The sequence below is a fragment of the Tamandua tetradactyla genome, chromosome 1 (assembly GCF_023851605.1).
Source record: "Tamandua tetradactyla isolate mTamTet1 chromosome 1, mTamTet1.pri, whole genome shotgun sequence".
In the NCBI taxonomy this organism is placed as follows: domain Eukaryota; kingdom Metazoa; phylum Chordata; class Mammalia; order Pilosa; family Myrmecophagidae; genus Tamandua; species Tamandua tetradactyla.
The window spans coordinates 141840503-141863798 of record NC_135327.1 but is presented as its reverse complement, the minus strand read 5'-3'; the positions used below and the strand labels follow the sequence as shown (position 1 = coordinate 141863798).

General features: G+C 35.8%; 1 protein-coding gene across 11 annotated transcripts in view; it reads left to right on the top strand.

Annotated features, from left to right (window-relative positions):
- Positions 1-23296, top strand: part of RELN (reelin) — a 530878-nt gene that overhangs the window by 311840 nt on the left and 195742 nt on the right. For all 11 annotated transcript variants that reach the window (XM_077158967.1, XM_077158900.1, XM_077159048.1 and 8 more), the window contains one exon: positions 2817-2962. In XM_077158967.1, the coding sequence (XP_077015082.1) occupies positions 2817-2962 (146 nt within the window). The remainder of the gene's footprint in view (positions 1-2816; positions 2963-23296) is intronic.

Here is a 23296-nt window from a genome sequence, read left to right as displayed (position 1 = left end):
AATTGCCAAACTTTGAAAAGTTTTGAAAGTTCTAATTGATGATTCTGTCTGACCTGAAAATGATTGTTTGAAGTCATTTTTACCAGATTGTATTATGGGATTTTTGGTCTGAAGAATTTTAATAACTATTCTGATGAGAAACAGTAAAAAATAATAATAATTTGAATACTCCCCTATTTCTTTATCCCCTACTGCTAAGAGTCTGGAATACAGCAGATTATTTTTTCAAAAAAGTACATACTCTTCTGCCCAGAGGCAGAGACACAGACAGAAAACAAGTAGAATCCCAAGGACTATATTTCAATGATAATGCATTCAGGCAAAAATTTTTAGTTTGAAGAGTATGTAGGCCAATTCCAAGATATTGGGCCCACTGTGACTAATCCTAGAATAGAATTAACATGAAACCCTAACTTAAGTTGTAATTATTTTAGGGATCCTCAGAATGAGAACCCTAAACTTGCCTCCTATCCTACACAAGACTCCTAAATACAGGGCTTGTTAATCGACTTCATAGAGAGAAAAGGAAGTCAGTCAGCCCTTTCATGTTAGGTGATTCACTCTTATTACACATATAAATACTTTTTAATATGTATAGATATTTCATGTATGCCTTTTCCTTATTCAGTGTCTTGCTGTGTCATTTATGCTGATTTCAGAATCCTTATATTAATTTCAGGTTAGCATAGGCCACAGCTGATCAGGATTCCAGGATGTCAAGATGAATCTGAAGACTTTTATTTAGTACTCAGTGGATTTATTGTTACAGGATGCATAATAGTAGTGGAACCTCAAGTTAGTCATCATTTGATTGTTTCTATTTATGGTTAAATAAACTGAATCCTAGCTTTTGACCAACATGTATAGGTTAAGGATCAAATAATCATGAGTTCAATTTAGCATCCATGAATAAGCTGTATTTATTGTAGTGCGAAGAAGATTCCCAGACACTTGATGTATTCCACATTTTTTTCAGTATTATCTAAAATCATGATAGAACCCACTGGATGCACCTTGTGTCTTAGTGTTGTGAAATGGCTCATGCAAGATCATATACTCCTACTCTCTTGGACTTCTCTCTGAAAGCTTCATTTACTCTTTCAGTATACTAGAAAGTCTGCTTGCTCCCCATTTGATTTTACCAGCCACAACCAGTTTAGCTGTCTTAAAATATTTCTTTACCCACATCGTTTCCCTATTCTAGGACCCCATTACCAGCAGTGTAAAGCCGGGTCCCTCAGACAACCATGTCTAATTCTCAAAATCATGACATCTCATCCTATACAGGAACTCTTCATCACCTTTGTAATTCACTCACATTTTTCATCCAACTTCAATTTCTATCCATCCTTGAAATCCCAGTTTAACACTTGCTCATCCAAGAAGCCTGATCATCCAGTCTTGGATACAGTGACATTCCAGCCCCAACCCCATTCATTGTTCCTTACCAGATGCTGCCTTCTATAGGAAAGTATCTTTAGTGTATCTCAGCTAGACTGGGATTTTTTTTGGCATTGGGCAGGCTCCAGGAATCGAACCCAGATCTCTGGCATGGCGGGCAAGAATACTGACACTGAGTCACCACTGCATCGCCCTAGACTGGAATTTTTTGAAAGCAAATGTTATTATTTTACTTTATTACAAACCCCTTTACTCCCAAACCTTTCAGAATGCTTTGCAACACAATAAAAGTCCTAATAATAAACAATAATTTAAGATAAATTACCTCAAAAGAGGTAACCATACCATTCATTCATTCATTTATTCAACCATTTTTTAAAAATACCTACTATATATCAAGCACTGTATTAAGACCTGGAAAACCGTAGGAAACAAAATGGGCATGATCCTGCCCTACAGAACCCAGTCTGAAGGCCTAACTGATATTTTCTGTTTGGTTGTTTTTCTTTATGTCTGTTTCATTTTAAGTGTATATAAAACTGAAAAGAATATGTGATCTTTCATATATTAGCATTTCTCTCTATATTACTTGTTACCAAAATGATTAATGCAAATTTATAATATTTCTTAGAAGTTAATACTAAGTTTACTCAGCTCAATAGTTTGATCTTGCCATTAAGATCTGAAGTGTTAATTGCCACTTACCTGAGATTCAGATATTTTATGCTGAAAAAATATAGGCTAAAAACATATCACAAGAAATTATTTTCTTTATTCTTCTCAAGCATAGTGTTCATTTGGAAAATAACAAAATATGTGATTTCCCAGCTCTTCATTGGAGACATCATGTAATTCTCAGTTCTGGTCAGAAACTTTTCCTCAAAAGCTGGTCAAAAATATACGATCATCTGCAGGATTACTCTGACCTTTTCTGTATTCCATGTTTTGATTAGCTGGCTAGTCTACACACATCCCATTTACAGACAAATTATGAAGGGCTTGAATGGCAGGCCAGAAATATATGGAATATTGAAAAGGTCAGTGTGATTTAGCCCATAACCTTATTATTGAAAATATATGACACCTCATTATCACATTTAATTCCCATAACAAGAGCTGTGGTAAAGATAGAAATTGTTCCAATTAAAATATTCTTGTTTCATACCGGAGGCTGAGAAGGCAAAGCTCAAATGCCCTCTTGGCTTCTTTTTTGTGATAACTTAATAAGTTAGAAAGAAATTGTAATTGAATTAAACAAGGCAAAGAAGGCGGTAACTAGCTCTTTTGATTTGAGAGTCCATTGTAGAGGGAAGGAAATAATGACTTTTCTAAAAACTCTAATTATACATGAGTAAGACAGATATGGCTGCAAAACCAATTCAGCAGTCACCCCCATGTTCTCTTTTTATCTGCAGCATAGCTGTCAGTCAGATGGGAACTCCATTTATTTCCATGGAAATGAAGGCAGTGAGTTCAATTTTGCCACCACCCGGGATGTAGATCTTTCTACTGAAGATATTCAAGAGCTGTGGTCAGAAGAATTTGAGAGCCAGCCTGCAGGGTAAGTAATTGTTATCTCTCATGCTGTGTATAGCACTTACATTTATCCCACTAGACTCGTTTAACACATTGCTAAATAACAAAAGCATACTTAGATCGACATTGATGACTTTCACCATGGACAAACTAAAAGGGGGGTACACTTATTCTTAGCACTCTTTATTAAGTAATCAGCTGTTTTCATGCATGTTAAAATTAGTGATTATGAATAGCTTTCAACTTCAGTTGAATACTTTCTATCTTATTCAGTTTTTATTGGGAGAAAGTTTTTGTTTTCAATGTTTATAGATTGAAGAATCTTTCCACCAATAATATATTGAGACTTTTGGTTGTCTTCCTGGGGCTGAGATTTACAAATGCTGCCACCTGATTTTCAGTGGAATGTGTTTTCTTTCCCTGTATTAGAGAACTTATGGGTTTATAGAACAGTCAGGCATAAAATACAGGATTCTCATATAACCACCTAGTATTAGTGCTTTACATTGGTGTGGAACATTTCTTACAATTGTTGAAAGCACAATTATAATTGTACTATTAACTGTAGCCCATAATTTAACTTAAGGGTCCACTGTTTCTATAATGTAGTTCCATGAATCTTTTTTTTTAAAGGACTTGGATTAATTTTATTTAACCCAAAAGTTGAGTGATTTTATGTGACTACCTATTTATCAAGTAATATCTGTTGGCATGTCAAACACACAGGAAAATCTTGTTTATACCCTAGTTTCTACCATCTAAATCTGCTCCATTCAATTATATCACCTGTGGCATATTAAAGGAAACAGGCTATTTTGACCCTATAACAAGTAGGATACACAAATGATCACCCACACTCATGACTGAAGCCTGTTAGGAATCTATTATTAGAAAATTTCATGTTTGTAAATTGCCGTAAACCCTCATTACTCTAAGTGTGGTCCGTGAATCAGTAGCATTAGCATCTCATCCCTAACCCAGATATCCTGGATCAAATCTACAGTTTAACAAAATCTCCAGGTGATTCATATGCACATCAAAGTTTGAGAAGACCTGCTATAAACTAGAAGCTTCTATATAGAGATTAGCTATGTGTTGTTTTTTTTTTCATTTTTAACTTTTTTGTTGTATAGTATAACATATATACAAAGCATAGAAATAAAAAAGTAATAGTTTTCAAAGCACTCTTCAACAAGTATTTACAGGACAGATCCCAGAGTTTGTCATGGGCCATCATACAGCCTTCTCATATTTTTCCTTCTAGCTGCTCCAGAATATAGGAGGCTAGAGGACTTAAATATTTTTTTATCATCACAATCGACTTTCTCCTTCTTTTTGTGAAAAATAACGTATATACAAAAAAGCTAAAAATTTCAAAGCACAGCACCACAATTAATTGTAGAACACATTTCAGAGTTTGACATGGGTTACAGTTCTACAATTTCAGGTTTTTACTTCTAGCTGCTCTAATATATTGGAGACTAAAAGAGATATCAATTTAATGATTCATCATTCATATTCATTTGTTAATGAATGGAAATCTGTTAATGATGAAAAGATAAAACGTGATGGTGGAGGATTGAAGGCAAGATGGCAGCTTAGCGAGGTGTGGGATTTAGTTCATCCTCCAGAGCAGCTAGTAAACAGTGATAAACAGTACAGAACAACTGCTGGGGCCACGTCAGTGAGCGGACACACAGAGTAGCCCAGTCTGGACCAACAGGACCGGCTGCAAGCCCCCCTCAGAACTGTGAGTTCCCCAGCAGTGGTGGCCGGGGCCCCTCCCCCATAGGCTGCTTCCCAGAGGGTAAAGGAAAGGGATTTTACTAGCAGCAGGGGCTGAGTGCAACAAAACTCCAAATGTGGAATTAATTAACAAATTCTGACTACTAAAACTAGGCCCCCAGTTCAGCTGAATCTCCAGTAAAAGTGGAGGTTGCTGGTTTTTGCCCTGGCACAGAGGAGGCAGGGCTGACAGAAAAAGAAAAAGCAGAGGTTTTTCTTGGATCTGAAAAAGGTCTGAGTCCTGCAGGAAAGGAGGGGGCACGTAGGACCTGGAGATACACAGAACAACATACCAACTTAAGCTCTTGATTGACAAACCTGAGAAATGGGCTCACCTTATGCTGGTGGGACCTGCAGGCAGAAAAGCACCACATACTGGGCTGGATAGGAAAAACACAAAGTCCAGGAGACCTCATAGGAAAGCCTTTTAATCTGCCGGGTCTCACCCTCAGGGAAAACTGATTCAGGTGACTCTTTCCTCCTGAGAGGAGACCAGTTTGGTCTGAGAAAATCTGTCTGGGGTGTATAATACCTAAGTAGACCCTCCTAAGGGTTGGGGGAAAGGCACCATACAGACAGGGCAAGAAACAAAAAAACAAGAACTGAAAAATTTTTATCTATTAAACAAAACCTAAGCTAGAGGTGTGGAGAAGAGTGTAGAAATGAAGCTTACTAGTGTAAGCTGAACTGAATGTCAAAGACCAGATAGACAACAAAGTCATCCAGCAAGAAAATCCTAGGTAAAAAAAAAAAAGTGAAAACCATCTCCAGAATAAACTAATTAAAGTAATTAAATACCTAGATGCCAGCAAAAAAATAACAAATCATACAAGGAAAATTGAAGATATGGCCCAAAGGAACAAACCAACAACTCAGATGAGATACAGGAGTTGAAACAATTAATTCAGAATGCTCGAAGACATGTGGAAAACCTCATCAAAAATCAAATCAATGAATTGAGGGAGGATATAAAGAAGGCAAGGAATGAACAAAAAGAAGAAATCAAAAGTCTGAAAAAGCAAATCACAGAACTATGGGAATGAAAGGCACTGTAGAAGAAGATGAAAAAAACAATGGAAACCTACAATGTCAGATTTTAAGAGGCAGAAGATAGGATTAGTGAACTGGAGGGTGGGTATTCTGAAATCTGACAAGCAAAAGAAAATATAAGGAAAAGAATGAAAAAATATGAGCAGGGACTCAGGGAATTGAGTGATAATATGAAGTGCATGAATATACATGTTGTAGGTGTCCCAGAAGGAGAAGAGAAGGGGAAAGGAGGAGAAAAACTAAGGGAGGAAATTATCACTGAAAATTTTCCAACTCTTATGAAAGACTTAAAATTACAGATTCAAGAAGTGCAGTGTACCCCAAATAGAATAGATCCAAATAGACATACTCCAAGACACTTACTAATCAGAAAGTCAGATGTCAAAGAGAAAGAGAGGCTCTTGAAAGCAGCAAGAGAAAAACAGTCCATCACATACAAGGGAAGCCCAATAAGATTATGTGTAGATTTCTCAGCAGAAACAATGGAGGTGAGAAGACAGTGGGATGATATTTAAGATACTAAAACAGCAAAACTGCCAACCAAGAATTCTGTATCCTACAAAACTGTCCTTCAAAAATGAGGGGGAAATTAAAACATTTGCAGACAAAAATTCACTGAGACAATTTGTGACCAAGAGACCAGCTCTGCACGAAATACTAAAGGGAGCACTAGAGACAGATAAGAAAAAACAGGAGAGAGAGGTGTGGAGAAGAGTGTAGAAATGAAGACTATCAGTAAAGGTAAAAAGAAGAAAAACTAGATATGACATATAAAATTGAAAAGGCAAAATGGTAGAAGAAAGTACTGCCCGTACAGTAATAACACTAAATGTTAATGGATTGAACTCCCCAGTCAAAAGACATAGACTGGCAGAATGGATTAAAAAACAGGACCCATCTATATGCTATCTACAGGAAACGCATCTTAGACCCAAGGATAAACATAGGTTGAAAGTGAAAGGTTGGGGAAAGATATTCCATGCAAATTACAATCAGAAAAGAGCAGGAATAACTATACTAATATCCAACAAATTAGACTTCAAATGTAAAACAGTTAAAAGAGACAAAGAAGGACACTGTGTATTAATAAAAGGAACAATTCAACAAGAAGACATAACAGTCATAAATATTTATGCACCGAGCCAGAATGCTCCAAAATACATGAGGCAAACACTGAAAAGAAAAATAGACACATCTACCAAAATAGTTGGAGACTTTAATTCCCCACTCCCACCAATGGACAGAATATCTAGACAGAGGACCAATAAAGAAACAGAATTTCAATAATACAATAAATGAGTTACACTTAACAGACATTTATAAAACATTACACCCCGCAACAGCAGGATATACCTTTTTCTCAAGTGCTCATGGATCATTCTCAATGATAGACCATATGCTGGGTCACAAAGCAGGTCTCAATAAATTTAAAAAGATTGAAATCATACAAAACACTTTCTCAGATCATAAAGGAATGAAGCTGGAAATCAATAATAGGCAGAGTGCCAGAAAATTCACAAATATGTGGAGGCTCAGCAACACACTCTTAAACAACCATTGGACCAAGGAAGAAATTACAAGAGAAATCAGTAAATATCTTGAGGCAAATGAAAATAAAAACACAACATATCAAAATTTATGGGATGCAGCAAAGGCAGTGCTAAGAGGGAAATTTATTGCCCTAAATGCCTATATCAAAAAAGAAGAAAGAGCAAAAATCGAGGCATTTACTGTCCACCTAGAAGAACTGGAGAAAGAATGGCAAGTTAACCCCAAAACAAGGAAAAGGAAAAAAATAATGAAGATCAGAGCAGAAATAAATGAAATTGAGAACATGAAAACAACTGAGAAAATCAACAAAACCAGAAGTTGGTTCTATGAGAAAATCGGAAAGATTGATGGACCCTTAGCGAGGTTGACAAAAAGAAGAAAGGAGAGGATGCAAATAAATAAAATCAGAAATAGAAGAGAAGACATAACCACTGACCCCACAGAAATAAAGGAAGTAATGAGAGGTTACTATGAACAGCTCTATGCTAATAAAGTCAACAATGTAGGTAAAATGGATAACTTCCTAGAAAGGCATGAACAACCAACATTGACTAGAGAAGAAATAGATGGCCTCAATAAACCTATCACAAGTAAAGAAATTGAATCGGTCATTAAGAAGCTCCCCAAAAAGAAAAGTCCAGGACCAGATGGCTTCACATGTGAATTCTACCAAACATTCCAGAAAGAATTAGTACCAATCCTGCCCAAAGTCTTCAAAAAAATTGAAGAGGAGGGAAAGCTACCTAACTCATTCCATGAAGCCAACATCACCCTCATACCAAAGCCAGACAAAGCTATTACAAGAAGAGAAAACTACAGACCAATCTCTCTAATGAATATAGATGCAAAAATCCTCAACAAATTCTAGCAAATTGAACCCAGCAGCACATTAAAAAATTATATACCATGACCAAATAGGATTCATCCCAGGGATACAAGAATGGTTCAACATAAGAAATTCAATTTATGTAATGTACCATATCAACAAATCAAAGCAGAAAAACCACGTACCGTCTTGATTGATGTTGAAAAGGCATTTGACAAAATTCAACATCCTTTCTTGTTGAAAACACTTCAAAGTATAGGGATAGAAGGAAACTTCCTGAACATAATAAAGAGAATATATAAAAAACCCACAGCCAACATCATCATCAACAGGGAAAAGCTGAAAATTTTCCCCCTAAGATCAGGAACAAGACAAGGATGTCCACTATCACCATTGTTATTCAACATTGTGTTGGAAGTTCTATCCAGAGCAATTAGAGAAGGAAAAAGAAACACAAGCCATCAAAATAGGAAAGGAAGAAGTAAAACTGTTTGCAGATGATATGATACTATATGTCTATATGTTGAAAACCCTGAAAAATCCACAGCAAAACTACTAGAGCTAATAAATGAGTACAGCAAAGTGACAGGTTACAAGATCAACACTCAAAAATCTGTAATGTTTCTATACACTAGAAATGAACAATCTGAGGGGGAGTTCAAGAAAAAATTCCATTTACAATTGCAACCAAAAGAATAAAATATTTAAGAATAAATTTAACTAAAGATACAAAAGACCTATACAAAGAAATCTACAAGAAACTGTCAAAAGAAATCACCTATGACCTAAATAAATGGAATGGCATACTGTGTTCATGGATTGGAAGACTAAATATAGTTAAGATGTCAATTCTACCTAAATTAATTTACAGATTCAATGTAATACCAATTAAAATCCCAAAAACTTATTTTTCAGAAATAGAAAAAACAATAACTGAATTTACCTGGAGGGGCAGAGTGCACTGAAGAGCTAAAATTATCCTGAGAAAGAAAAATGAAGTTGGAGGCCTCACGCTACCTGACTTTAAGGCGTATTATGAAGCTACAGTGGTCAAAACAGCATGGTACTGGCATAAATGTAGATATACTAATGGAATCAAATAGAGTGTTCAGATATAGGCCCTCTCATCTATGGACAATTGATCTCTGATAAGGCAGTCAAGCCAACTCACCTGGGACAGAACAGTCTCTTCAATAAATGGTACTTAGAGAACTGGATATCCACATGCAAAAGAATGAAAGAGGACCCATGTCTCACACCCTATACAAAAATTAACTCAAAATGGATCAAAGACCTAAGCATTGGAACTAAAACCATAAAACTTTTAGAAGAAAATGCAGGGAAATATCTTATCAATCTTATAATAAGAGGCGGTTTCCTAGACCTTACACCCAAAGCCTGAGAATTGAAGAAATAAATAAATGAGAACTCCTCAAAATTAAACACTTTTGAGCATCAAAGATCTTTGTCAAGAAAGCAAAAGACAACCTACATAGCATCCAGAACATGTAAAGAGATTGTTCAACTCAACAACAAAAAGACAAACAACCCAATAACAAAATAGGCAAAAGACACATGAACAGACACTTCCCAGCAGAGGAAATACAAATGGCAAAAAGGCACATGAAAAGATGCTCAATTTCCCTGGCTATTAGGGAAATGCAAATCAAAACCACAATGAGATATCATCTCACACCCACCAGAATGACCATTATCAATAAAACAGAAAACAACAAGTGCTAGAGAGGATGTGGCGAAAGAGGCACACTTATCCACTGTTGGTGGGAATGTCAAATGGTACAACCGCTGTGGAAGGCAGGGTAGCGGTTCCTCAGGAAGCTGAGTATGGAATTGCCATATGATCCGGCAATACCATTTCTAGGTATCTACTCAGAGGACTTGAGGGCACAGAACACAAACGGACATTTGCACACCAATGTTTATAGCGTCATTATTTAAAATTGTGAAGAAATGGAATCAACCAAAATGTCCGTCAACAGAAGAGTGGCTAAGCAAGCTGTGGTATATACATACGATGGAATATTATGCAACTGTAAGACAGAATAAAGTCATGAAGCACGTAACAACATGTATGGACCTTAAGGACATTATGCTGAGTGAGATTAGCCAGAAACAAAAAGACAAATACTGTATGGTCTCACTGATATGAACTGACATTAGTGAATGAACTTGGAGAATTTCAGTTGGTAACAGAGACCATCAGGAGATAGAAATAGGTTAGATACTGGGTAATTGGAGCTGAAGGTATACAGATTGTGCAACAGGACTGATTGTAAAAATTCAGATTGTGCAACAGGACTGATTGTAAAAATTCAGAAACAGATAGCACAATACTACCTAACTGTAATACAATAATGTTAGAACACTGAATGAAGCTGAATGTGAGAATGATGGAGGAGAGCTGGGGGCACAAATGAAATCAGAAGGAAAGATAGACAGTGAAGACTGAGATGGTATAATCTAAAAAAAAGTGATGGTGGAGATATGAAGAGAAGGTAGGATTTAACAAATGAATATGAAATCATGGATTTTTTAAAAAAATATTCTATTACCGTATATATACTCTAACATTTTCACTTTTAACCACATTCAGATGTATATCTCAGTGCTGTTCATTACATTCACAATGCTGTGCTACCATTGCCACCATCCATTCTCAAAGCATTTTCATCATTCCAAATAGGAACGCTGTACATTTTAAACCGTAACTTCCCATTCCCTACCCCCACTCCATCCCCTGGTAACCTAGATTCTAGATTACAACTCTATGAGTGTGCTTATTCTAATGATTTCATATCAGTGAGATGATACCATATTTGTCCTTCTGTGTCTGGCTTATTTCATCCAACACGATGTCTCCAGGGTTCATCCATGTTGTTCATCCATGAATCAGGACTTCATTTATATGAATGGAATGTGGTTTTGAGCTATAAAAATTGTTCAGGGGTAAAACTGATCTTTGAGAGACTTAAAAAGAAAGAATTTGGGGCTGAGGGTGAAATGGAAGAAAACAGAGCAGTGACGATGGTTTGGTGGTGGTGTTTCCTGGCTGCTGTCATCTGTATTCTTTCTTTTGGGTTTTATGTCCCAAAGATATCTGCTACTAGTTGATCATCACTTTCAGAAGTATGCATTGAAGTAATTAGTTGGCTCAGAGATCCAAAATTTAGTAGGCAGTGTGAGTTGGATGGAACTTCTAGAAATTTACCCATTCTCACTTGACTTTGTGTGTATGTGGGTGTGTGTGCGTTAAACACATGTATTCAGAGCATCATATCCTTACTATTTACTGCATATTTTCTAATGCTGTGATGAAGATGAATGAAATTAACATGAAATATTTCATAATAAATATGAAATAGCAACAATTTAACTATGAAAAATTGTTTCAGAATATAACATTTGCGGTATAAACAGTCATGTCTCTCTGATCTCAACAAATTATATAAAAACTGAATTGAACTTCCATATGCCTGAGTGGCAAGAAGGGCAACATTCCTCTCTTGTGCTGTCCCTTGCCCTGCATTGCCCAAGAACATCATTCAGACTCTACAAGAGGGACATCTGACCGTTGGTCCAAGCTGCTGCTGCTACTGTGACTCTTTGCTGCCACAATGGGTGTGTCATTGTTGTGCTCTGCATTTCTACTGCAGCTGACCCAGTCCTGCTCCTTCCCATCTTGAAGGCCTCTTTGGTCTAGCCCATGGCACAGGCCTAGATGAGCCTCTGAAGGAGATTGACACTTTGAGCAGCAATACCTCCCAGTGCCCACTAGTTGACCTCCTTGAGCACAGCTCCGAGTGCTCATGCCCTTCAGTCCACAAATCCCTTCTCTTCTGAGGTCCGTGGTGCCTTTGTGGCTTCATGGCAAGTGTCCTTTGATGTCTCTTTGAGGGACTTGAGGGACCAGCAACCATTGCTCTTCTTTTTAGTCCCCAGGATCTCCCCAGAATTCAGGCTGCTTTCCTTTGTAACCCTTAACATAACACAAGGGCTTATTCCACTCTCTTCACAAACCACATAGATTTGATAGAATCCAAAACTTAGATTATTACAGAAGGATTTTTTACTTATCTTCTGGAGACAGAGAACCCATCTCAAAAATATCAGTTCTTTCTATCTACCCCATTAGAACTTGTTACAAAAGATAAGTTCAAGGGATGGAAGAAAAAATATGGAACTATTAAACCTTACCATCAGGGAATCCCCTGATATTGTGTCAACCTTTAGGGATACCCAAATCAATAAGCCATGCCCTTGATCATGAGTCTTAACTCTTGTGAAGCTTATGTAGGTAGCATAGAAGCTTAGACTACCTATAGGCATGCCTAAGAGTTATTTCTGGAAGATCTCTGTTGTTGCTTAGATGTGGCCTCAGTCTCTCTAAGCCCAACTCTGCAAGTGAAATCATTGTTCTCCCCTCTACATGGGGCATGACATCCAGGGGAAAAAGTCTCCCTGGCAATGTGGGAGAAGACTCCCAGGGATGAATCCAGACCTGGCACCATGGGATCAACAATTCCATCCTGACCAAAAGGGGGAAAAGAAGTGTTATTAATAAAGTATCAGTGGCAAAGAGAGTTCAAATAGAGTCGAGAGGCTACTCTGGAGGTTGCTTTTACGCAAGCTTAAGGTAGACATTGCTACCTACCTGCCAACCCCCAACCAGGACCATTCCGGCCAATCCTAAAGAACACCTGGGGCAATATATAAGATTACACAAGGGTTCCAGGCACTAAAGTAACTTTCCAGAAACCTACAACCTCCAGATGGGTCCCTGGTCCAGATAAGTCCTGAAACCTAGCTCAGCCTCTCCAGAACATCAGATAGTTCCATCTCCCTACCCCATATTAGTGACAGACCCTTCCAATATCAAAAATTTAGAGTTGCCATAGCCCAAACAACCCCAATGAAAGGTATGGAAATATCAAAGGTGATGGTAGAATTATACACAGAAGATGAACTTAACAAATGAATATGAATGCTGAATCATTAGATTGATATCTCTTTTAGTCTCCAGTATTTTAGAACAGCTAGAAGTAAAAACCTAAAATTGTGTAATTGAAACCCATGTCAAAATCTGAAATATGTTCTACAACTAACTGTGGTGCTGTGCTTTGAAATGCATAGCTTTTTTGAATGTATGTTATTGTTCACAAAAAAAAAGAAGGAAAAAAAAGTCAATTGTGATGATAAAAAGTATTTAAGCCCTCTAACCTTCCATATTCTGAAGCAGCTAGAAGGAAAAATATGAGAGGATCGTATGGTAGCTCATGACAAACTCTGGTGTCTGTCCTGTCTTGTTGAAGAGCTTTTTTTTTCTTTCTTTGCTTTGTATATATGTTAAACTATACAATAAAAAAGTTAAAAAAAAAAAAAAAAGATATGTTCAACTCCCCTTCCTGATTATGGAGATTGACCACATATTAGGTTACCCAAATTCTGAAACACAAGAGCTCATTTACCTCCACCCCTTAATCTTTCGAAGCAAGTACCATCCGTGTCTCACTCATGACTCATTCACTTCACTGAGACCCACTTCCTCTTGGGACTCATACCTCCCCAGTGACACCCAGCCTCCATCCCACTAGAGCAGAGATAGAAAGCACAAGTTTGATCTCTAGTAGTATATTCTGATACATACTGTGCTGGTCCAAAGCTGTTATGTACCCCAGAAAAGCCATGTTCTTTTAATCCTAATCCAGTTTTGTAGGGGCAGACCTGTTGTTTAGGGTAGTACCTTTTGATTAGATTGTTCCTATGGAGATGTAGCACACCTAACCTTGGGTGGGATCTTTTGATTAGATTATTTCCATGGAGATGCAGCCCTGCCCATTTAAGGTGGGTGCTGATTAGTTTACTTGAGTCCTTAAAAAAAACTCATGGAGAGAGAGTTCAAAACCGACACGGAGAGTAGAGAAATGAAACCAAGATGCAGATATTTGGAGATGCTTGGAGACAGACAGAAGCTCAGAAAAGAAGCCACTGGGGCCAGAAGCCAATAGCAGTAAAACCCTGGAGGAAAGAGCCAGCAGCGATCACTATGTGCCTTCCCTCATGACAGAGAAACCCCAGGCGGGATCGCCAGTCTTAAGTGAAGGTATTCTCTTGTTGATGCCTTAACTTAATTTGGACATTTTCATGGCCTTAGAATTGTGACTTGTAACTTAATAAATCCCCTTTGTAAAAACCAGTCCATTCTTGGTATATTGCATTTGGCAGCACTAGCAAACCAAAACACATACCTAAATCCCAAACAACCAATCAGTTGTGCTCTCTCTCTCTCTCCTTTCTTTCTCTTTTCTTCTCTTTCTTTCCATAAAACTCAAAGTCTTTAATGTCACTTACTGTTATTCTTTTGAGGAGAGATACAATTTCTTTTTCACCTATGGCCTTCATAACCTGGTATTCTCTCTCTGAGAATGCCCTCCTTTTAGCTTGTTGCATTATTAAAATCATTCAGTAGAGGAACAAAATAAATGCTTCACTGGAAGTATTAATGGTCCATCCAGTTCCCTGTTAGTAATAGTCATTGAGATTTGGTAAAAAACATGGAAACCCCTTTATGTATTAAACTTATAAAAGAATTGATTTGATGTTAGAAACAATCACATACGTTTTTTAAAATTAGTGTAGGAGCCTAGAGACATAACTGGCACAAAAATTTCCAGTGAACAGATCTTTGGAAAGTTGAAAGGCATTCAGCTTTCACAGAGAGCTAATGATGAAAGAGAATGTGTGACTATAACTGAATCAAATATCCCTCCCAAACAAAAATAAATTTTAAATATTTGTGCCTGAAAAAGAAGTTGTAGTCAATATGGATACAGAGGAACATCAGAGTAAATACCATTCACTAAATAACTCAGGTGGTTTCGATTATGCTTTTTGGACATTTCTCAGGATGGAGGATTTATCAGGATTTTGGTCACAGTTAGGAAGCTGGTGCTTCCAGACCATGGCATTGTCATCCAGTTTGTTCCAATAATGTATAATAATGTGCTTGACAAAAGCACACTTGTGCTACTCTAACTGGTTTACAGTTATTTCATCTAAAGTCATTTAATTATTCTTGCAACTAATAAAAAAAAAACTTGTGGCATTTGCCCCTAGGATCTCAGGCCACTTTCCCCAGAGTAACCTCACTCATCCTCACATCTGGTGGGCCAGCTAAGTTGGCATCATGTTATAGAGTTGCAAAAGGATAACAAGATGACCTAGTATTTTCTGTGCTTCTGGTGACAACAAAAATGCTGGTTTAGTCTGTACTATTTGTGTGTGTGTGTCCTCCACACACCCACTCAGCCCTAAATATTGCATTGTTGGTCTAGGAAAGAGTGTTATTATAATAATTTTTAATCGTGGCTTCATAAAAAATTCCCTCACAAAATCAAATTAATATGAAGTATTTTTACCTACCAGAGTAAGAGCTGATTAAGAGAAACAGATTAGGAATTCTGGTAGTGAAATTCTTGATGAGTTTTGTTTTCTCAGCCACCTTTCCTGAATTTCTTGTTCTTTTCTTTAACCATCACCATCCACACAGACAATTTATCATTATAAATGATAATGATATAAATATAGGCATATATTTAAATATATCTAATTTTAGAATACATAGGTTGTAAATCCTTACTCTGTTCAAGAGTGACAATTGAATCCTGCAGCTTTGAGGTCACTTAAGTAAATAAACAAATAGATAAATAAATAAATAAAAATTTACTTATTATTAAAAATATGTTTTTTTATCTCTTAATTATCTTTCACCCCACAAGAATTTTTTTTTTTTTTTTTGGATGCATGATCCAGGAACCCCCTAAGAATTTTGAGAGAAAAAAAGAATATGCAGTTTTCTCTAACTTAATTTGAATGGTCGTTTGCATAATAAAAAAAAAAGAAAGAAAAGAACACCACTAGATCATTAGGACTTTTTTTGAAAACCACTTTCCCAAATATGCTGTTTTACTACTGTTTGAAACCAAAGTTTTTTTTAATCTCTGTTTTAATTTGCTAATTAGCTGCGGGAATGCAATATATCAGAAATGGAATGGCTTTTTTAAAGGGATTTATTAAGTTCCAAATTTACAGTTCTAAGGCCTTAAAAATGCCCAAACTAAGACATCCAGAGAAAGACACTTTGATGGCATCCGGTTTCCTCTGTCACATGGCAAGGCACATGGCTGGCACCTGCTGGTCCTTCCTTAGCTTCTGTGGGGCAAATGCTGGATTTCTTGGCTTTCCTTAGTTCTCTCCATGTTCTGGCTTTTCAGTACTGTGGGTCCTTGCTTAGCATCCCATGGGAAGGCACATGGCAATGTCTGCTTGGTTCCTCTCCTGGCTTCTGGTTTCAAACAGCTCTCGCAGATCCTGTGGGTCCTTCTGGAGTTTTCCTCAGCATCTCCAAATGTCTGCATCTCCAAACGTCTGTGTCAGCTCTGAACTCTTTTTTTCTCTCCATGCCTTCTCATAACGACTATGGTAAACTGATTTAAGACCCATCTTGAATGAACAATCACATCATCATCCAATCAAAAGGTCACACCCACAATTGGGTATGTCACAGCTCCATGGAAACCATCTAATCAAAGTTTCCACCTTAAGCAATAGGTCTGTCCCCCACAATGTGGTATAGGATTTAAAAAACATGGCTTTTCTGGGGTACGTCAAGTTTCAAACCAGCACAATCTCAGATTAGAAGGATGCAAGAGCTGTTTGCCTCTAACATCACTAAATTGTTCCAAATCCAATATTGATAGGTTTATTATTTAAAGTGGGATTTCAAAGTTTTTTTTTCTTTTTCCTTTCTCTTTTGCTATTACTTCAGCAAAAGAGAAACTTTAATAGATACACTGATAATTTATGTGAGTCTTTCTGAACTTTGGCTTAGTCTTACAAACACATCATTTAATTAGCAACTGCTGTATCTCACCTAGTTGAGGCAGTCTTTAGGTGGGAGGATGCTTTGTGGAAAAATACGTTGCTGTAATATGGAATTTCTATACTTGTCTTTCATTCCAAATGCAAAAATTATATTTTTTATTATTCAAATACCTTGTTTAAAACCTGTTTCATTGCTGTTACAAAGTATACATGCTAATGAGAAACTCCACAAATGTAATGAATGTTAGGAGATTGCATCAAGACAGCACACTTGACTCTCCCCCACTGCCCAAACACTTGGGAATTACAGCAAATGAATCCACAGGCCGTGTAAAACAAGAAAGTGTGCCCTTTCTTGTTGAGCCAGAAATTATGAAGGACTGTAGAAAAGAAGACAGGAAGATGGGCTCTGATGGAAGGAGGAAACTATAGACCAAGACACTACAAAGGTGACCCAGCCCTGCTCTGCTCATCAGTGCTGAACACAGGAATCAGGATGGGGCTCTGGGGTGCCACAGCAGGGACTGGTAGTGGGTGATCCCTTTGCCACACATACTTCGGAGCAGAAACTTCTGACCCCAGAAAAAGTCGTGAATATGGACACTTGGCATGGAGAGGCAGGGCAGTGCCCCAGATGGCTGGAGACGTCAAGGGGATAGAGAGCCTCATGGTAGTTAGTCCCACTGACAGTGGCACTTTTACACAAAGACAGAGAGAATAGTGAGTACATTTAAGCAAATAACCTGCAATCACAAAATCTGAGGAAAATCAACATAATAAAGAAATATCAAACTACAGAACTAAGAGCTGAGAAAATGGAAATAATAGAAACGATTTTATTTTTAAAATGTAATTAGTATCTTCAGAGGGATAGAACGTATGCTGCATTTGTGGTTTTAGTTAAGAAAAAAAAAAACAATTGGAGATGTAGGGAATGAAAAAATAAAATGGCTGAAGCAAATGTAAGGAAATTTTCCCCCTGAATATCATCATAGGCATAGCTGAAGAACAAATAAGTAAACTTCTCCAAACATAGGGTCATTTGATATTTAAAAAAGGGGTAAAGAGTATGAAAAATAGTTGGTATCTGGTGTGTATAGATTCAGCATTTCTAACACTAGAAATAATAGAAATTCCAGAAGGAAAATTCAGAGGGAATACATAGAATGAAATATTCAAAGAAATAATTGAAAAAAGTTCCAAGATTAAAAAAGAAAACATAGACAGAATACCTATGAGTGAAAGTGTTGAACAAGATGAATAGAAAAATCCAGTCTTAGTCCATCAGGGAGAAACTTCAGAAAACTGATAAAAGAGGAAACCCTAAAAGCTTCTATTATGAGTCACAGTATTTGCTTAGTAGGCACTAGTTATAAACTTTTTAAATGAATGAGTTTCTTAAAGTTTTGAGAAAAAGTTATTTGCAACATAAAATTCTTTCCCTTATCAAATATCATTCAAGTGTTAGAAAAAAATAAAATCCTTTACAGACACACAAGTGTTTATAAAATTTACCTCTCATGAACACTCTCTGAAATAATCATTAGAAGACATCCTCCTAGAAATCAATTCAAGAAGATGTGAAATTCAAGAAACAGCAGTAAGCAGAAAAGTAAAACATAATCCAGTTTAAGTAATTGGTGATTATTTAAAAATTTTGATCAAATCTTGGACATAAAACCGATATGATCTCAATGTGGGAGAGATATAGGGCAGTCAGCAAGAAGAGAAACAGAAAAAGAAAGTAAAATGCTGCCAATGTACTTAACTTGCTTAGGGCGAAACTATGGATCATAATTAACTCTTCATGTTAACTGAAAATTTCAAGTTTAAATATGTGTGCTGAAAATTTTACATAGGTCAAATATAGGATATATGTCCTCTAAAGCATTATGGGGAACATAGAACAAAGAAAACTTAATCAGTTCAGCATATGTCAAGAAAGTGAAAAGAGTAAACAATAAGAAACAAGGAAAGTAGAAAACAGATAATAATGAAATGGCAGTAACCAACCTAAACATATCAGTTACATAGTAAATTTGAATGGGTTATATTCATTCACTTATTAAATGAGATTCTCACAGCAAGTTTTTAAAAAGAGCTGTATAGATGCTATTTATAAAGAGAACCAAACCAAAATAATGCAGAAACTTAAAACTCAAAATAGTGGAACTAGTATCAGGCAAATGTAACAGCAGCAATAAAAAAGAACAACAAAGAGATGTATTAAAGTCAGATAAAATAGAATTCAGATTTAAGCATTAAAAGGGCCAAAAAAGGATACTTTATGCAATAGCATATATAGAGAATTTTGCACAATTCATGGCATATAATAAGCAATTAAAGTAGCTAAAAGTTGTTATTATCACCATAATTACTATCAGTAATGGGATATGGCCAAAGTGGTACTCAAAGGAAAACACATATTTATATTAATTAATAAAATTTAAAAGAATCACACAACAAAGTTAAATAAGCCAATGAAACCTAAATTAAATTCTCTAAATAAACCAACAAAATGAAAGTCTGATTGAGATACAACACTATATTAATTAAAATGATAGTTGGATTATGTTTAAAAAACTTGGAAGTGATAAAATAAATCAGGGTGAATTTGTTGCAAGCTGTTATTTTTTATTTGCTCTTGTTTTCTTTTGACCTGGGTTCTAGCATGACTTTAAAAAAAATTGTTTTTAATATCTTAAAAATATAAACAGTAATTTTCAAGTGATTTTTAAAAATAAGCTCTATTTGATGAAGTGTGCTTAAATTATTCTGCAAGTCCTTCATTGAAATTCTAAACCCTTCTTTCATTTACAGCCCGTTTGCATGCCATCTTTTCTCTGGGCACCTCCATGCTTGTTTGAGTTGGTTAATAGGCCCCTCCAAAACTAACTGTCCCTAATCCCTACCCAAGAATGGACTTTCCTTACTGAAGCACAGGAAAAAAAGAGAGAAAAATCTGAAGTCTTCCAGAAGGATTTAATTCCTAGCAGCTTGGCAGATCATTAGCCAGAGGCAGGTTTTTTTCTGTGGAACCCAAATGTTCAGCTGCCCACTTGTTCATCACATCTTTACTTTCCATAGTCCTTCCTGTAGTTCACCTGATCAATACTAGCCACAAAGCCATCCTGAATCTCTGGGAGTGTATGTGAAAGAAGCCCAGAACTCTGCACGAATCTTGGAGTTGTCTGTACTACAGAATATATGAGTGAGCATTAAGGAATTGGGGATTTAGTTCCTCAGTGCCATAATGGACACTAACTGGTATAATGACGCATTATTGTATTTTGAAATCCAACAATAGAATAAGACTAAATATATTTTGGCACATTCATAATAAACTATATTGTGGCCCAGTTTACACTAACCTGGAAAATATGTACATTACTGATATAAGGGACAAAAAAAAGCAGGATGCAAAATCATATATGCAATATGATTACAACTATTTAAAAATATACATATAAAAATATCACAAATAAATATGCTAAAATATTAATTGGGCTTGTCTTTGGGGTAGTGTGGGTTTAGATGAGTTTTTTCTTCCAAAATATTTTCCAAGTTTTCAATAAACAGCATATTGTTAGCACAGTCGAAAACAATTATATAGGATCTCTCTTTTTAAATGTTAAAAAATATTCCTAATCCTTTTTTCTTAAATGACTTATATAGGTGTCCTCTCCTAGGCTACAGTCATCACTACTATGAAGATTCTTTCTCCAATTAAAAAAATAAAAGCATAAAAGCAACTAGTGGCAAATATTTTTTGTACACGTTGCAATACCCAGAATTTCCACAAAACAACAAGACACAGAATAGATACCAGAGGATAACCGTGACTTATGCTGGGATCAAATTTCCTTTTCCTTCTTTGGCATTGCTGACTTTTTCTAATGGTCAAACACAGGAGTCTCTGAACTCCTCACTCTCAACCTAATTCCAGTTCCCTTCAAGTTCTAGCCCTAACAGTCCTGTTCTACCACCACCCATACCCTACGGTAACTGATTTTAAAATTTGCTCTGAAGAAGCTCTTTCAAGACATATGTTTAAAATTCTGAGCATGGACAATGGTTTTCTTCAGGGTAAATGAACAATAGGTAGATTGGCAGTCTGAGTTAACATTATGTTGGGGTTTTTTCCCAGACATGTTCATTTTTACTAAAGCAAAGCTCAGTTGACCATATAAATAATATGAATAATAAATTTAGTAACCCAAATAGATTGTATCTAAAATCTTAGTACAAAAGATACACAGGTAGATAAAACAGTTTTCCTTTCAGCTAAGTTCCGTGCTTAAAATGACTTTTTCATGTAAAATTGTTGCTGTTAATTCTAGTATGAACAAAATAAAAGTACTCATAATAATTTAGAAATTCATTTGAAACGCCACTTTGACTTATTTTAAAATAAAAATAGCACTCTGTTTCATAGGAGAGAAAGGAAGTAAGTATTTATTGAGACTGCAATGTCCTAGGCAATATATTATTTTCTTTAAACAATCTTCCAGTATAGGGTATATTTCTGTCTTGATGAGAAAGCTGAGTGCTTTCTACCATTTTGAAGCCAATGTTCTTTATTGGTGTTATTACAGCAGTAGTGTAAGTAAACATGCTATGTGTAATAAAAATCCAAAATAAAATTGAATTTGAGTGAAATGCAGTGGAACCAATTGAAGAGAAGAATTGTTGAAATGTAGTGCATACAGGGATGCCTTTAGATGGAGTTCATCCTGTACCCTTCCCAGTAGCTAGCATGCTGGAAGGAAAGCCTGTAAGTGCAGTGACAACAGAGAAGCCTTCAGTCAGTGTTCGCTTTGTTAGACATCAGAGAACTCATACTGGAGATAAACCTCATGAATATAAATGAATAAGGAAGAGTCTTTACTTGTGTCACATCCCTTATTAAATCTCAGCAAATTCATCCCAAATAGAAGCCTTATGGATGTAATGACCGTATTCAACCTCGGAGAATTTATATTAAATAAAAACCTTATGGATTTGATAAAAATGAAATTGTATAGCCAGACTTTATTCTACATCCTAGTTCATAGCTTAGTTTGTTCACTTAGGGGGTTTATTGTTTTCTGGAAAATATAACAAATTTAATCAAAATGTGAAACATTCCATTCATTACCTTTGGCGCCTTTAATGTCAATACTTGTACAGAAAAAATTTGATTAAAATGTAAGGCCTCTATTTCCTATGTTCGGATGCTTTGTATTTCCATCAATTTATAAATATAATTATATATAAGATGATTCAAATTTTCATTCTGAATTAATTAATAAATGTATTTAAACTAAATGTCTTTCTTTTTTTTCTTTAGTTTTTCCTGGAATTTATTTGCTTATTACAAAACAGAAGTATAAAGTAAAATAGAAATTCTCCCCATACTCATCCCATTCTTCACTGTTAAAATAAGCGTATTTTTAAAATATTTTTAGAAATTTTCCTATGACCATGTCTCCCCAGAAAAAAAACCCATGAGAATGATACTTTGCATACTGTGCTATAACTTGATTAATTTACTGAACAACATATTATAAATGTCTCTTCTAGCCAATAAATACAGATCTTCATTGTTTCTAAAGAAGGATATACCACTGTTTATCTCTAAAAGAGAATATACCACTGTTTATCTAACTGAAAGTCTATTGATAAGATAAAGAATATCATAGTAACATTCTGTGTATTTTGTAAGTATTTCTGAAAAATAAGTTTCTAAAAGAAAAAGGAAAATTCAGGATCAGATATATGTGTGCATGTCATTTTAATTTTTATAGTTATTGCCGAATTTCCCCTCAAAGAATATATACCATTCTTAAAAGTACTAAAGTTTGCATCTATTCAGAAAAAGAAATAAAAAAAAACAGAAAAAATTTTCCAAGAAATAATCATGATGATGAATATGCAAGTATGTGATGATATTGTGAATTAATATATGTAGAATGGAATAATCAAAAGTTAAGAATGTTTGCATTTGTTTGGTGTTTTCTGGTATTTTTTTAAAAATTGAAAAACTAATAAAAAACAAACGAACAAAAAACCCCATAAGATTGGGGGGGAAAAAGTACTGAAGTATGAGCTGATGAAAACATAATTGTTTTTATCTCCAAGTATTTTTGAAATAGCTAATAGGGTGGAGCATCAGCTTTCCAGCTAAGAAATTTATTTCAAGTTTTTTTTTTAACATGGGCAGGCACCAGGAATTGAACCCTGGTCCTCTGGCATGGCAGGCGAGCA